The following is a 13,159-nucleotide window of genomic DNA, read 5'->3' as shown; positions in this document are numbered from 1 at the left end:
GAGATCTGGTACCCAGAACACTATATACATAATAAATAAATTTTAAAAAATTGGAACATTCTCTTTTTTTTTAAAAAAATTATTTTATGTGAATTGGTGTGAAGATATCACATCCCCTAGAACTGGAGTTACAGACAGCTGTAAACTGCCATGTGGGTGCTGGAAATTGAACCCAGATCCTCTGGAAGAACAGCCAGTGTTTAACTCATGAGCCATCTCTCCAGGCCCATGATACTGTACTTACTAAGCCTTTGGCAAAAGCCAATATTCTTTTTTTTTTAATATTTATTGATTTATTATGTATACAATATTCTGTCTGTGTGTATGCCTGCAGGCCAGAAGAGGGCACCAGACCCCATTACAGATGGCTGTGAGCCACCATGTGGTTGCTGGGAATTGAACTCAGGACCTTTGGAAGAGCGGGCAATGCTCTTAACCTCTGAGCCATCTCTCCAGCCCCAAAAGCTAATATTCTTTAGCAATAAGAAAGATGATATCTTCATACAGTCACCTTGGGGAATAATAATATAGACAATAACACATGGAAAAATGGGGAAAAATGCCAGGTGTGATAACACTCACGTTGAATCCCAGCATGTAGAAGGCAGAGGCAGGCAGACCGCTGTGAATCTGAGGCCAGCCTGGTCTGTATAGTGAGTTCCAGGACAGTCAAGACTACACAGTGAGATCCTGTCAAACAAAACAAAACAGCAAAAGCCACGTCGTTCAGTAGAGAAATACCTAGAGGATTAGGGGGACAGGATAGGAAGTTTGATCAGAACTCCAAAATGGAGAAACTCTAGGAAGGAAGGCAAGTCCAGCTTTTGACACGATTAGCTTGATTAACAGAGGTGCAATCCATTGGTTATAAATGGACTGCGGCTGGGAGGTGGCCGCACAAGGCTTTCATCTCAGCATTTGAGAGACAAAGGCAGGCAGCTCTCTGAGTTTGAGGCCAGCCTGGTCTACAAAGAGAGTCACAAGACAGCCAGGGCTACACATAGAAACCCTGTCTTGAAAAACCAATAAATAAATAAACTGCTAACATTGCCACAATTTTTGTTTTTGAGACAGGGTTTCACTGTGTATCCTTGGCTGTCCTGGAACTCACTCTGTAGACCAGTCTGGCCTCAAACTCACAGAGACCCACCTGCCTCTGCCTCCTGAGTGCTGGAAATAAAGGTGTGTGCCCTTATACCCGCTGCCACCATTCTTTTTTTAAAAGCTTATTTTTATGACTGTGTGTGTACCTGAGTGCATGTGTGTGCCCCTGAGTGCGTGTATGTGCACCTGAGTGCATGTATGTGTACCTGAGTGCATGTGTGTGTACCGTGCATGTGTGTGTACCTGAGTGCATGTGTGTGTGCCTGAGTGCATGTGTATGTACCTGAGTGCATGTATGTGTACCTGAGTGCATGTGTGTGTACCTGAGTGCATGTGTATGTACCTGAGTCCATGTGTGTGTACCGTGCATGTGTGTGTACCGTCCATGTACAGGAGCCCTTGGAGGTTGGAAGAGAGCATCAGGTCCTCTGGAACTGGAGTTACAAGTGGTTATGAGCTGCCCTGTGGGTACTGGGGATGGAACCTCGGTCCGTCTGCAAGGCAGTGAGTGCCCTGAACTGCTGAGCCATCTCTCTAGTCCACCAGCTTTGGAACATTATGGACCAGTTGAGTCTGGCACTGGCTCAGTCCTCTCTAGTGACTTACTCAGCCATCTCAACCACAGGAAAGTGGCTGTCTCGTCACACTGAATGTCCTCTGTGCTTCATCTGAGAACAGCGGAATCCAGCGCTATAGAGAATTGACTGTGAGATTCCAGTGTTTCTCCTAGACTCCTTTGCCGTTCAAGTCGAGGACGCCAGGTTCCAAATTTAGCTTTTGCATTTTGTTATGCACTCACCCCACCACCACCACTGAGCACCCAAGTGTTATCCAAACAGCTCTCTGTTCTGTGGGTCTAGACACTGTTACTTTTGCTCAAGTCCACTGCTTTGTGAAATTAGATGCCCCCCCTTTTTTTGGCTTTTTGTTTTGTTTTGTTTTTCAAGACAGGGTTTCACTGTAGTTTTAGAGCCTGTCCTGAAACTAGCTCTGTAGACCAGGCTGGCCTCGAACTCAGAGATCCGCCTGCCTCTGCCTCCCGAATGCTGGGATTAAAAGCATGCACCACCACCGCCTGGCTACTTATTTTTTTTATTCATAATCAGAATTTAACTTTGCCATCCAGTTAGACTTGGAGGAGAATATGAAAACCAAAGGCCTGCAGTGCAAGGTTTAGATGCACACAAATGTCAGAGCCGTTTCCAGTGGGCGATGGAGAGCCTCTCGCTGAACTTGCTGTTCCTGGTCTGAAGCACTCCATGTCTTCTGCAATGCTCATGCCATCTTTCACCTTCCCGAAAGGTCTCATCCCTGCCGTACGGGCACTCAGGACTCAGGACGTGCAGAAGAAAAACTGGGAACCATCTGTCCTTGGTCCAGCATTTTCGATGGACTAGATGCCAGGATCTGTAGGTTGACATCATGGCAATCATGATGCCTTTGTGACATCACAACCCTGGCTCATGAATCCTGGACTGATTCTGTGAGAGTAGGCCATGTAACTGGATCGGTTCCCTTCAGTGTTCCCTAGCACCCACCTGAAAACCAGGATTGACTCCATGAACCTACTTATTATCTTCGTATGGGGGAACAGAAATAGGCAGGTCCTGGGAGCTTGCTGGCCAGACAGCCTAGCAAAACTGGTGAGCCTCAGGTCAGCGAGTGACCCTGTTTCAAGGGAACGAGATGAATAGCAGTAGAGGAAGACACCTAAGGTACTCCGGTCTCTGCTTGTCTGAACACCCCCACCCAATCCCACACACAGGTGCATACACACATATGCCATTCAGTACAGACACTCCTCCCCGCTCCCCTCCCCAAGACAGGGTTTCTCTGCGTAGCCCTGGCTGTCCTGAAACTCTGTAGAGCAGGCTGTCCTCGAACTCACAGAGATCCTCTTGCCTCTGCCTCCCGAGTTCTGGGATTAAAGGTGTGCACCAGCACCGTGCACCTGATAACAGACACAAATTTTATCATGCCCTCTGTGAGTTGAACACGGAACTCATGTATACTAGGCAAGCACTCCCAATGAACTATATTTTTGGTCCTTCAAAACCCTTTTTCTTTCAGTCTTTTTCTTTTTGAGCCTGGCGGGCCTTCAGTTTGCTATATAGCCAAGGATGGCTTTGAACTTCTGGTCCTCGTGGTTCCACCTCCTGAGTGCAGGAATCACAAGCGTTTGCCACCTCTCCAGGTTGAGATTCCCAATCTGTTTGGGCCTGGGTCTGATGAAAGGTGCACTGGGAAGTTCAGTCTTCGTTCTACCCTTGCTGCCTCTACTTTTGGTTAAGTGCTGCCTCCTGGCGACTACTCAGGACACCTTCGGGGCAACCTGGCCGTTTTAATTTGGGACCTTGAAGATGATGCAACAGTTCCCCGAGGGGGCGGAGAGTCTGAACTAGAAGGCTGGCAGAGAAGTCCGGGAGACCCCGCCCCTGGCTGCGGGCTGGCACCGGCCCTGTCGCCGGCTCTCCCAGGGGCTTCGCGGCCTGGTCTGCTTCTTGGTTGGAGGCAGAGGCCGTCTGGGGTTGGGGCTTTTGGTTAGACCGCGGTCTGGCTGCCTGCTCTGGCTGAATTGGGAGGGAGGGAAGAGGAAGCTGAGTATGCCTGGGCAGAGGACACGTCTCTAAGGGTATCCGCGGTCATTTCCCGGGGTCTAATCTTGCAGGCGCCGGGTCGGACTAAGGCGGCGGGTGTGTGTGTGTGTGTGTGTGTGTGTGTGTGTGTGTTGGGGTTACCAGACCTTTGCTGCCTTCTCTTTTATTCACCACAGTTCCTTCTTCTAGAGTATCTTAGATACAAGGGAAGGGAATAGAAGGGACGCCTGGTAGGGTGGAGTGGAGTCCTGGTCTCCACTCCGACAGAGCGCTGGTCGGCACCTGCTCATTTGAGGGCATTAAGGGCATTGTGGCTAGGTCAGGTATTGAGCGGCCCAGATTTTAGCGCTACAGACGAAGAGGAAGAGCCAACTAAAGGGAGGTGCCGGCGGGGCCCCAGTGAAAAGAGAGTGACTGGGGAGGGAGCGTGGGAGAAAGAGGCAAAGGTGAACCACCTGGTAGAGGGGGATGGGCGCATCTAGCTGGGGTCCCAGGAAAGAACGTTAGGTGTGGGCCTTTTAGTTTTTCCATTACCTAAACAAAAGCCAACTTCGTTTCTGGTGTGCATGTGTGTTGCGTGTGGTGTATGAACACGTGTGTGTGGGGGTGCTTGTGCCGGAGTCAGAAGATGCAGAGTATGCACACTTGATCACTCTACCGGTTCCCTTGAGACAAGGTCTTTCACCCCATTTGGAGCCTGGCTGGCAACCAGCAAGACTCAGCAATCCTCTTGTCTCCACCCAAAGTAGTTTTTTTTTTTTTTTTTTTTTTTTTTTTTTGCCAGGCGTTGGGATTAGAACTCAGGTCCTACCTGCTTGGGCAGCCATCGATCTTAGCTACTTAGCCTTCGCACCCAGCCAGTCCTCCGCCAGTTCTCTCCCCCCCCCCACCTTTTCTTTTTTTGGAGACTGGATCTTTGCAGTCTAGGCTAGCCTCAGACTCATTAAGTATTGAGGCTGACCTTGAACTCCAGATCCTCCTCCCTGCCTCCACATTCCAAATGCTGGGTTTAGGCTACCATGACTAGCCCTAAAACCCTCGTATACCCACTGACTGCTAGAGATGGAACCCAGGATCTTGTGCTAGGTAAGTAGTGCTCAGCCATCAAGCTCTAAGAGTAAATTTCAAACTCTTTTAGGCCTGTAAAAAATGAAAACCACACTCCTCCCCTTGAGGCCATTAAGATGGAAAAGATTAAGTGTCTGTGAACTGTCCTTGTCACACTAAGTGACCCCGAGGGCAAGTTCAAGGGCCCACCCAGGAGCCCAGCCAGCTGAGAAATCAGCATTGTTCATCATTTGACTTATTTACTCAGCAAATGTCTATTGGTGGTTTGTGTGAGCCCCCCCCCCCCCCCCCGCAGGATACAATGGTGGACTGAGCTCTTCTGATGCTAATCTCCTATTGACTGACCAATAAGCACTGACCAACAAATAATACCAGGAATGAAAAATGTCGTAGAAAAGAATGTTCCTAGCAGGAAGAATGGTCAGACTGACGCTGCCAAAGCTCTTTGGTGGGAGCGAGGTTGTTGTGTGGTCCCAGGAGAGAGGCCAGACTTCTGTGATAGAAAGCAGGGGCAACTCTGTCTCTCATCTTATGACTGCCACCCCCCTCCCAATAACCTGGACCTGTCCCCAGACTAAGACTAAAGGGCCAGTCAGGCAAGGAGCAGCCTGGATCTAAAAGGACATTACATTTTCCTTGGAATAATTCTGATTTGGTGCCAGTGAGGTCTGATTTCTGCCTTTTGGTGCCGTGTGATTTGGCTCCTATCTCGCGATGCAGCCAGGATTATTTCTGACATTTGTTTTATCCCTTGTGTGTGTGTGTGTGTGTACGGACTGTGCATAGTACTGCACATGAACGCGAGTGCCTGCAGAGGCCAGAGAGAGTGTCAAGTGTCCTGGAGATGCAGCAATTAGGAGCTGCCTGGCGTGGGAGGTGGCTCTGGAATAGCAGTACATGCTCATCTCTAGTCCCCAGTCAGAACGCTCGAGTCCTCACCTGGACCGTAGCAGGAGTAATTCTCGGGACGCAGGTGTGAGTTTCAGGGTGTGGACTGGAGACCAGCAGGCTGATGGCTGCCTAAAGTCAGCTGTCACACCTGGGATTGTGCAAACGCTTCTGGTGCTGCGAAGCGGCACTCCCCTGCACGGAGATTTATAGCGTCTACATTTTCAGTGGTTTACTACGCCTACCAAGAGATGCAAATGACATCGCTAAAATAAAAAGGCTCATGTAGTTTTTAAACATTTTTATTTGTTTGTTTGTTTAAGACAGGGTTTTCTGTGTAATTTTGGAGCCTGTCCTGGAACTTGCTCTGTAGACCAGGCTGGACTTGAACTCACAGAGATTCACTTGTCTCTGCCTCCCAGAGTGCTGGGATTAACAGCGTGTGTCAGCAACACCCGGCTAAACATTTTTCTTTTTTACTAGTGTTATGTACCTGTGTGTGAGTGTATAGGTGTACGTGTGCCACCGAGCAAATGTGCCAGAAGACAGTTTTTTTTTTTCTTTTTTTCTGTCTTTTTTTTTAAAGACAAGTTCTGTGTAACCTTGTCTGTCCTGGAACTCATGTAGGCCAGTCTGGGTTCGAACTCAGATCTGCCGGCCTCTGTTTCCCAAGTGCTAGGATTAAAGGATTAAAGCCTGTGCCACCACACCCAGCCAGAGGCCAGCGCTTTCAGGCCTTGCATTCCCTTTCTCCCCCAGCTTCCAGGGCTAGGAGCAGCTTGTCAGGTTTCAAAGGCAAGCACTTCTACCTGTAGAAACATCTCCCCACTCCTATTTTTTCATTTCAGGATCACATTTCCCCCATTTCTGAAAAGTCAACATTCAGCAGATATTTCAATGACAGTGGCTTGAAAGGCTGCCAATTTAGGAATGTGCCCAGGGTGGCACAAGACTAGTTGTTTTTTACCTAGCAGCTCAGACTCACTGTTAACAACTCCTCAGCCAATCTGAGCTGCCAGTGGGCTGGTTGACATCTGGGTACAGGCTTGGCTGTGCCCACAGGTGGCCTTCATTGCTATGCCTTGGCTTCCTTGGTTTGTTTGAGAGGCTAACATGGCACCGACTCTTGAGGTAGGACTGAAGAATTTCACTAGCTTGTCGCTGGAAACAGAATGAAGGAGAGGCAGGGAGGGGCTCAGGAGAGCACTTTACATTGCTGGGTGCACTAAAGTTCATAACAAGCTGGGGCAACGAGGAAGACCGGGGGCTGCTGTGGGGGAGGAGGAGCCCAACAGAGGAGAGGATGCCTAGGTGCCAGCAGGCTCGGAGGTTCTCTGGGTCTGACCAGGCAGCCTCAGCTCCAGCCCGTCCTCTGGCCCCTCCCCACTGCCGGCCTGAGTCGCACATGTGTTTTCCTGTTTTCCATTTCGGTCCGTCACCCTCTGCTCTTTCTGCTTCTCAGAGTCAGCAGCTGCTGAAGTCACACCCCTGATTCTCTTAACTGCACCCCCTCACCCTAGTGTGTTGATAGCCCCCTCCTCCCTGCACTTGCTCAAAGGTCTCCAGACAGGTAAGAGGCGGGGAAGCAGGGAAAGCGAATGTGTGGGAAGCCCAGGAGGAGGATGGAGTACCTGAACATTGCCCAAGGAGAGACTTATTTCTTGGCCCCTAGCCCTGCCCTGTCTAGGTAGAGCCTTCTGCCGGGAGACTTCAGCTTTTGGTTAATGGGAAGTCCTGGGCAGAACAGTAAACAGTTTCTTTATTTAATTCATTTTTTTTAAAGGGACGGTCTTAGTTAAGTGGGATATAGAAAAACAAATGGAGGAGCTGGAGAGGGAGGGGCTGAGCAGCTTTTGTGGAGGGATGAGGACTCTAACCAGCACCAGCCTGTATCTGTTTTGTTTCTGTTGTTAAGGGAGGCACAGGGGCGAACCCGTTGGATAGCAGAAAGCAAGCCCTGGGGTGTCAGGCAGAAAGTGTATTCTTACCATAGCTCATGAGCGTGGTGGTTGAGGAGTCAAGACTCTGAACTGCGGGCAGGTTCCTGGAGGAGAGGAAGAGTGTACTAGTGTTGCTGTTGGAGCCTAGAGCGTGGTCGTTCAACACTGGCCGGCTGCTCTGGGAGGCACTCCATGCCCGGTATCCACTTACGAATGAAAACTTCTCTAGGCTATAGAATGAGCGTATTTTTTTTTTTTTTCTGATAGCTATGATGTCCTCAGAGATGAGCACACCAAAGGATAGGGAAAATGACAAGGGGTTTGAAGGTTTCTGTGAAACCTGTTTTGGCTGAGCTCCTACAATGAGAGCCTCGGGGAATGCTGCTTACCAGGCTGCCCGAATGGGGCAAGCATTCTCTGAGAGCCAGGGTCTCAGGGAGGAAAGTGAGCTGCCAGCCCTGGTGACTTCTCGTCTTTGGTGTTAGGCAGTGGTTGAGAAAAGCAGAGAGGTTTCCATGAATGGTAGCCTCCTGTGCCTGCCTGACTGGCAGGCTGGGAAGATGAATCCATTTGTAGTACTTCCTGGTGAGACCACTAGGGCATGCTGTTTGCTGCGGTGTGAGTTCTGGGGTGCGGGTTCTGTCCTGGGCTGACCTGGCTCAGCTCCTTGAGCACTTTGATGCCAGCCATGAACTCAGCCTCGGGCACCCCCCCCCCCATACACTTCCTTTCCTCCTTTCTTCTTTTCTGAATTCGTTATTATATTGTTATTATTATTACTATTATTATTATCATTATCATAGATTTGGGTTTATACTCCATTGGTGCCCGTGTATTTGATCCTAAAAGGCTGTGTGTTTCCCTGTGTTTTTAGTGGTGGGCACCTTAGATGTCACATCACTCCCCCAATGATCAAGACAGGAGCAGCCCGAAGGCAATGGCATGCTTTCTTTCCCCCCATGGCCGCCTAAGACCGCAGGGGCTTTCTTTTCAATCTGATGTCAGACTTCTCTAGGTAACTCATTAGGGGGCCCCCTGGAGTGGTTTCCTGTGACCAGCGACCAGCAGGGTCCACAGCTGGAACTTGAGAAGATAGCATAGCAGTGATCTTTGCTGCCTCCCCTCTGCTTTGGCACCCCACAGAGTGTGTGGTCCCTGCCTTATGGGGGTGCATACAGTTCAGTAGTTCAGTGAGACGATGCCCTGAAACACGCAGCAGCATGTCTGATCGGGGCAAGAACTCAAGCACTGTTTTTCTGGAAAGCATAAAAAGCATTGAGGGATGCTGGGAGAAAAGAAGAATGTCTTCTGGGTGAATTTCAGACATAAGCGGGGCTGTCTTTTTTTTTTTTTTTTTAAGCGGGGCTGTCTTGTGTGAAACATGAGCTTTAAATATTTTTAAATTTTATTTTTACATATATGGGTATTTTTTTTTTTCCCGGAGACAGGGTTTCTCTGTAGCTTTGGAGCCTGTCCTGGCACTAGCTCTTGTAGACCAGGCTGGCCTCGAACTCACAGAGATCCACCTGCCTCTGCCTCCCGAGTGCTGGGATTAAAGGCGTGCGCCACCACCGCCCGGCTCATATATGGGTATTTTGATTGCATATGTCTGGGTACCATGTGTGCACAGTGCTCACAGAGTCCAGAAGAAGGCATCAGAGCTGGAACTGAGTTGCGAGCCACCATATGGGTGCTGGGAATTGAAGACTGGTCTTCTCAAGAAGGGCCAGTGCTCTTAGCTGCTGAGCCATCTCTCCATCCTCTAGCATGGTCTGTGGAAGGCCTACACTCAGCATTCCCTCTTGGTTTATCTAGAATTTTTTAACAGGCCGGAATGGGAAGGTGAGCCATAGAGATAATTAACCTTCAGGATATTTTTGTAGAATAATCAAAAAGGGGTAGGAGGGTAGAAGAAGGGACAGACAGTTCGGTGTCAAAAAAGACTCAATACCACATTTAAAGTAGATTCTAAAGACAGAATAGGGCTGGAGAGATGGCTCAGAGGTTAAGAGCACTGGCTGCTCTTCCAGAGGTCCTGAGTTCAATTCCCGGCAACCACATGGTGGCTCACAACCATCTGTACTGAGATCTGGAGCCCTCCTCTGGCATGTGGGCATATATCGAGGCAGAATGTTGTATACATAATAAATAAATAAATCTTTAAAAAAAATAAAGACAGAATAAACTGTGGTCTTCAAAATGCGGAACCTGTTCTGTTGATCCTGGGCCTGCCTAGCATAGCTCATGAAACCTTATTTGCACACTGTGTGTGTGGGTAGGTTAGCACTCTAACACCGAGTGACACTCCAGCCCTCTGTAGATATGTATACACTCATTGATTCCTTTATTGTTTGTTATTATTATTTCCCTGCACAGCCTTGATTGTCCTGGAACTCACTCTGTAGAGTAGGCTTCCCTTGAACTCAGAGATTTGCCTCCCAAGTATTGGATTAAAGGCATGCACCATCACCGCCCCTCATAGAAATTTTTGGATGTTCCAGAGGTTTCCCTAAGGAGGAAAGAGCTCACTGGTGGGATGGAGTTGTACCCAGAAGTTTGATCTCATTTCTGAATCATATTTCTTTGGAAATAGCTTGAGGCACAAGCTGTCATCCAGGGGGATGGCTTGAGCTTAGAGGTTGTCGCCCTTCTCCCCGCATGGGGAAGTGTACAGAGCTCTCTCTTAGGACGCCCACACAGGGCGTCTGAGCCGCTCTCACACTTCCTGTAATCTCAGCATATGAACAATGGGTGGCATTCTATAGCCCTTCCTGCCTTTTTTGTTTGGGGTGAGAGAGAAGTGAGGTTTGGGTGTGACATGGAGGACCTGGAGGTCTGGGCCACTGCCCTCCCCTTGCTGACTCGCTGGACACTCCAGGATTGCAGAGAACACACCCAGTTGACTGTCCCTTCCCTCTGGGCCTCCTGTCCTGGGGCAGAGCTGACAAAGGAGACTCCTGAGCGAGCACCTTCTTATCACAGAAAGTGCTGAGCCAAGAGCTCCAAGCCGCCCCTTTCGCAGATGTGAAAGGGCCTGTGAACCTTGGACCCAGATGGTTGCTTAACACTCCTCTCCCTTTCCCTCACCCCTTCCTTTTCTAGCTCCCTCACCTCCTCCTCCCTTCTTGACCTGACTTAAATCCGGGAGGCAATTGTCTAGGCTTCCCTTTGACTGCTGGAGGAAGGAGGAACAGGCCAGACCACTGTTCTTGGTGGGTGCACGCCTCTTTGCCTGCTGCCGACCATTACTGTGGGAACCCACTTCTATCCAGAGCCAGAGAGTGAGTGTGCCCCACCCTGTCCCCTTGCTAACCCCTCTCTGCTGTTCTGCATGTCCCGTCACTTCCTCAAGCTCCAGCGCCTCTTGCTCTAGTGTTTCCCCATTTGTCTGACTAAGCTTTCCTAGTTTGTGCAGCTGTCTCTAGCTCTGTGTTTCCAGGCATCTGCTGCCCGGCCTTAGCTCTTTTCCTTGGTTGGGCTGGTATGTGTCCAGCAGTTCTGTGGTGGGTGGGTGGCCACCACCCACTGCCTCCAGTCACCTCTGGGTCCTGCTGTGTATTTGGGTCATTCTTCTGAAAGGTAGTTCCTACTTTTTGGCTGGTGTGGATGCAAGCAATTCGGTGGCAGGAACCTGGGATGGTAGAGGCTGGAACAGGTATCTGGGAAAGGAAAAGCAACATAAAGAGAATTGCCCGTCTTTTTTCTGGGTGGGTGGGGCTGCTTGGGCTTTGCCAACCTCGAAGATGCCAGCTGACCATTTGCTAATGGATGTTCCCAAGTAGGGAGGTGGCCATGAGTCCCTTTGAAAGCTTCAGACTCACACAGGAGTCAGGGGAGCTAGCAGCCTATCAGCAAAAAGAGGATCCAGCAAATTAGTCTCTTGTAGGGCTGGTTCCTCATGCAGGCGTCTATCTCAGTATAGTGACATTTGAAACTGAAATCGGAGGGAAGACAGACTTCTTTGCGGGTGGTGGGAGTGGGGAGGCAGAAAAAGGTTCAAACCACTGCAGTTATACGGAAAGCTACTCAACTACCTCCTGCCTGGCCCGTGTCACGAGGGACTGAGAGACCAGGATGCTTTTCTTCTGGGGGGAAAAGTCGAGTTGGGGTCATTTTGACAAGGCTTGAGGGAAGTCGGAAGTGAGAAAAGTCTCTGAATTGGTGGGTGCTGACCCTGCGGCGCGAAAGGGAGAGATGCTGTACGGTTGCCAACCCTGCCTTCTTTCTTCCTTAGAGGGCAATGCAAGCAAGCTGGTGAAGGCCTTCCTCCTCTCCACCATGGTCGACACTACCAAGTATGAAGCGGCTGCCCAGCACGAGGCAGATTCCTCTGCTCTGGAAGATGGGGCCAGCCCAGTGGCCGAGCAGGTAAAACTGAAGAAGGAGATCTCACTACTTAACGGTGTGTCCCTGATAGTGGGGAACATGATTGGCTCCGGCATCTTTGTCTCCCCCAAGGGTGTACTCATGTACAGTGCCTCTTTTGGCCTCTCATTGGTCATCTGGGCCGTTGGGGGCATTTTCTCCGTCTTTGGAGCCCTTTGTTATGCCGAACTGGGTACCACCATTAAGAAATCTGGGGCCAGTTATGCTTATATCCTGGAGGCCTTCGGAGGATTTCTTGCCTTCATCCGCCTCTGGACTTCGCTGCTCATCATTGAACCCACCAGCCAGGCCGTCATTGCCATCACCTTTGCCAACTACATGGTGCAGCCCCTCTTCCCGAGCTGTGCTGCTCCGTATGCTGCTGCCCGCCTGCTGGCTGCTGCCTGTATCTGTAAGTAGAGATGGGGCAGGAATGGGGATGTGGAGGACTGGGCAGAAGTGGAGGTGTGAGCACAGTCAAGAAGAAGGAGTTGGGGGATGAATGCCCATGACAATTATTTTAATTGTAAAAATTAATGTATACTGTGGGGGGGGGTCTAGCTAAATAAGCCCTCAAAGGGAGGCTCTGAATTCAACAACCAGTACTACCCCTGAAAAGTTTTGTGTGAAAAATTCAGTTCATCTTAGTTTAAGGGTTGGTGAGGTAGCCCAGTCAATACAGAGCTTGCCTCGCCTGCAGGCGGCTGTGGTTTTGATCCCCAGCACTGTGTAAACTGTGTGTGGCGGAACCTGAAGCCCCACCACCTGGGAGACTGAGGCCTCTTGAGAGTCAGGAGTTCAAGGTCATTTCTTAGTGAGTTTGAGGCCAGCCTTGCAGGCAGAAACCCTGTCTCAAAAAGCAAACAAACTGTTTTTTTTTTTTTTTTTTTTTTTTTTTTAATGATGGAGCATACCTTTAATTCCAGAAGGCAGCTAGATAGCGTTCTAAGGCCAGCTCGGCCTACACAGTGGAAACCCTATCTTAAACAAACAAGCAAAAAGTTTAATATAGTTTTAAAAAGTAAAGGAAGACCTGGGTGGTGGTGCATTCCCTTAATTCTAGCACTTGGAAAGCAGAGGCAGGCCAATCTCGTTGAATTCCAGGTCAACCTGGTCTACAGAGCTAGTTCCAGGACAGCCAGTCAAAGCTACACAAAGAAATCGTGTCTCAGAAACAAAAAAAAAAAAAAAAAAAAA

At 49.6% G+C, this 13,159-nt stretch overlaps 1 protein-coding gene across 7 annotated transcripts in view; it reads left to right on the top strand.

Annotated features, from left to right (window-relative positions):
- The first annotated feature begins 4,763 nt into the window (after positions 1 to 4,763).
- The window catches only part of Slc7a7 (solute carrier family 7 member 7), a 48,073-nt gene continuing 39,677 nt past the window's right edge, over positions 4,764 to 13,159 (top strand). Inside the window, exons 1-2 of one of the 7 annotated variants that reach the window (XM_050126214.1) lie at positions 4,764 to 4,787; positions 11,832 to 12,374. In XM_050126214.1, the coding sequence (XP_049982171.1) occupies positions 11,876 to 12,374 (499 nt within the window). In that variant the 5' untranslated portion in view covers positions 4,764 to 4,787; positions 11,832 to 11,875. Of the gene's footprint in view, positions 4,788 to 7,068; positions 7,228 to 10,699; positions 10,879 to 11,025; positions 11,253 to 11,516; positions 11,759 to 11,831; positions 12,375 to 13,159 lie in introns of those variants that run through there. The other 6 variants (XM_050126217.1, XM_050126220.1, XM_050126216.1 and 3 more) reach the window with 6 other exon arrangements.

The sequence above is a fragment of the Alexandromys fortis genome, unplaced genomic scaffold (assembly GCF_014885135.2).
Source record: "Alexandromys fortis isolate MF-2015 unplaced genomic scaffold, M_Fortis_MF-2015_v1.1 scaffold_258, whole genome shotgun sequence".
In the NCBI taxonomy this organism is placed as follows: domain Eukaryota; kingdom Metazoa; phylum Chordata; class Mammalia; order Rodentia; family Cricetidae; genus Alexandromys; species Alexandromys fortis.
Note: the sequence above shows the minus strand (reverse complement) of the source record. Positions and strands in the feature narration are given on the sequence as shown.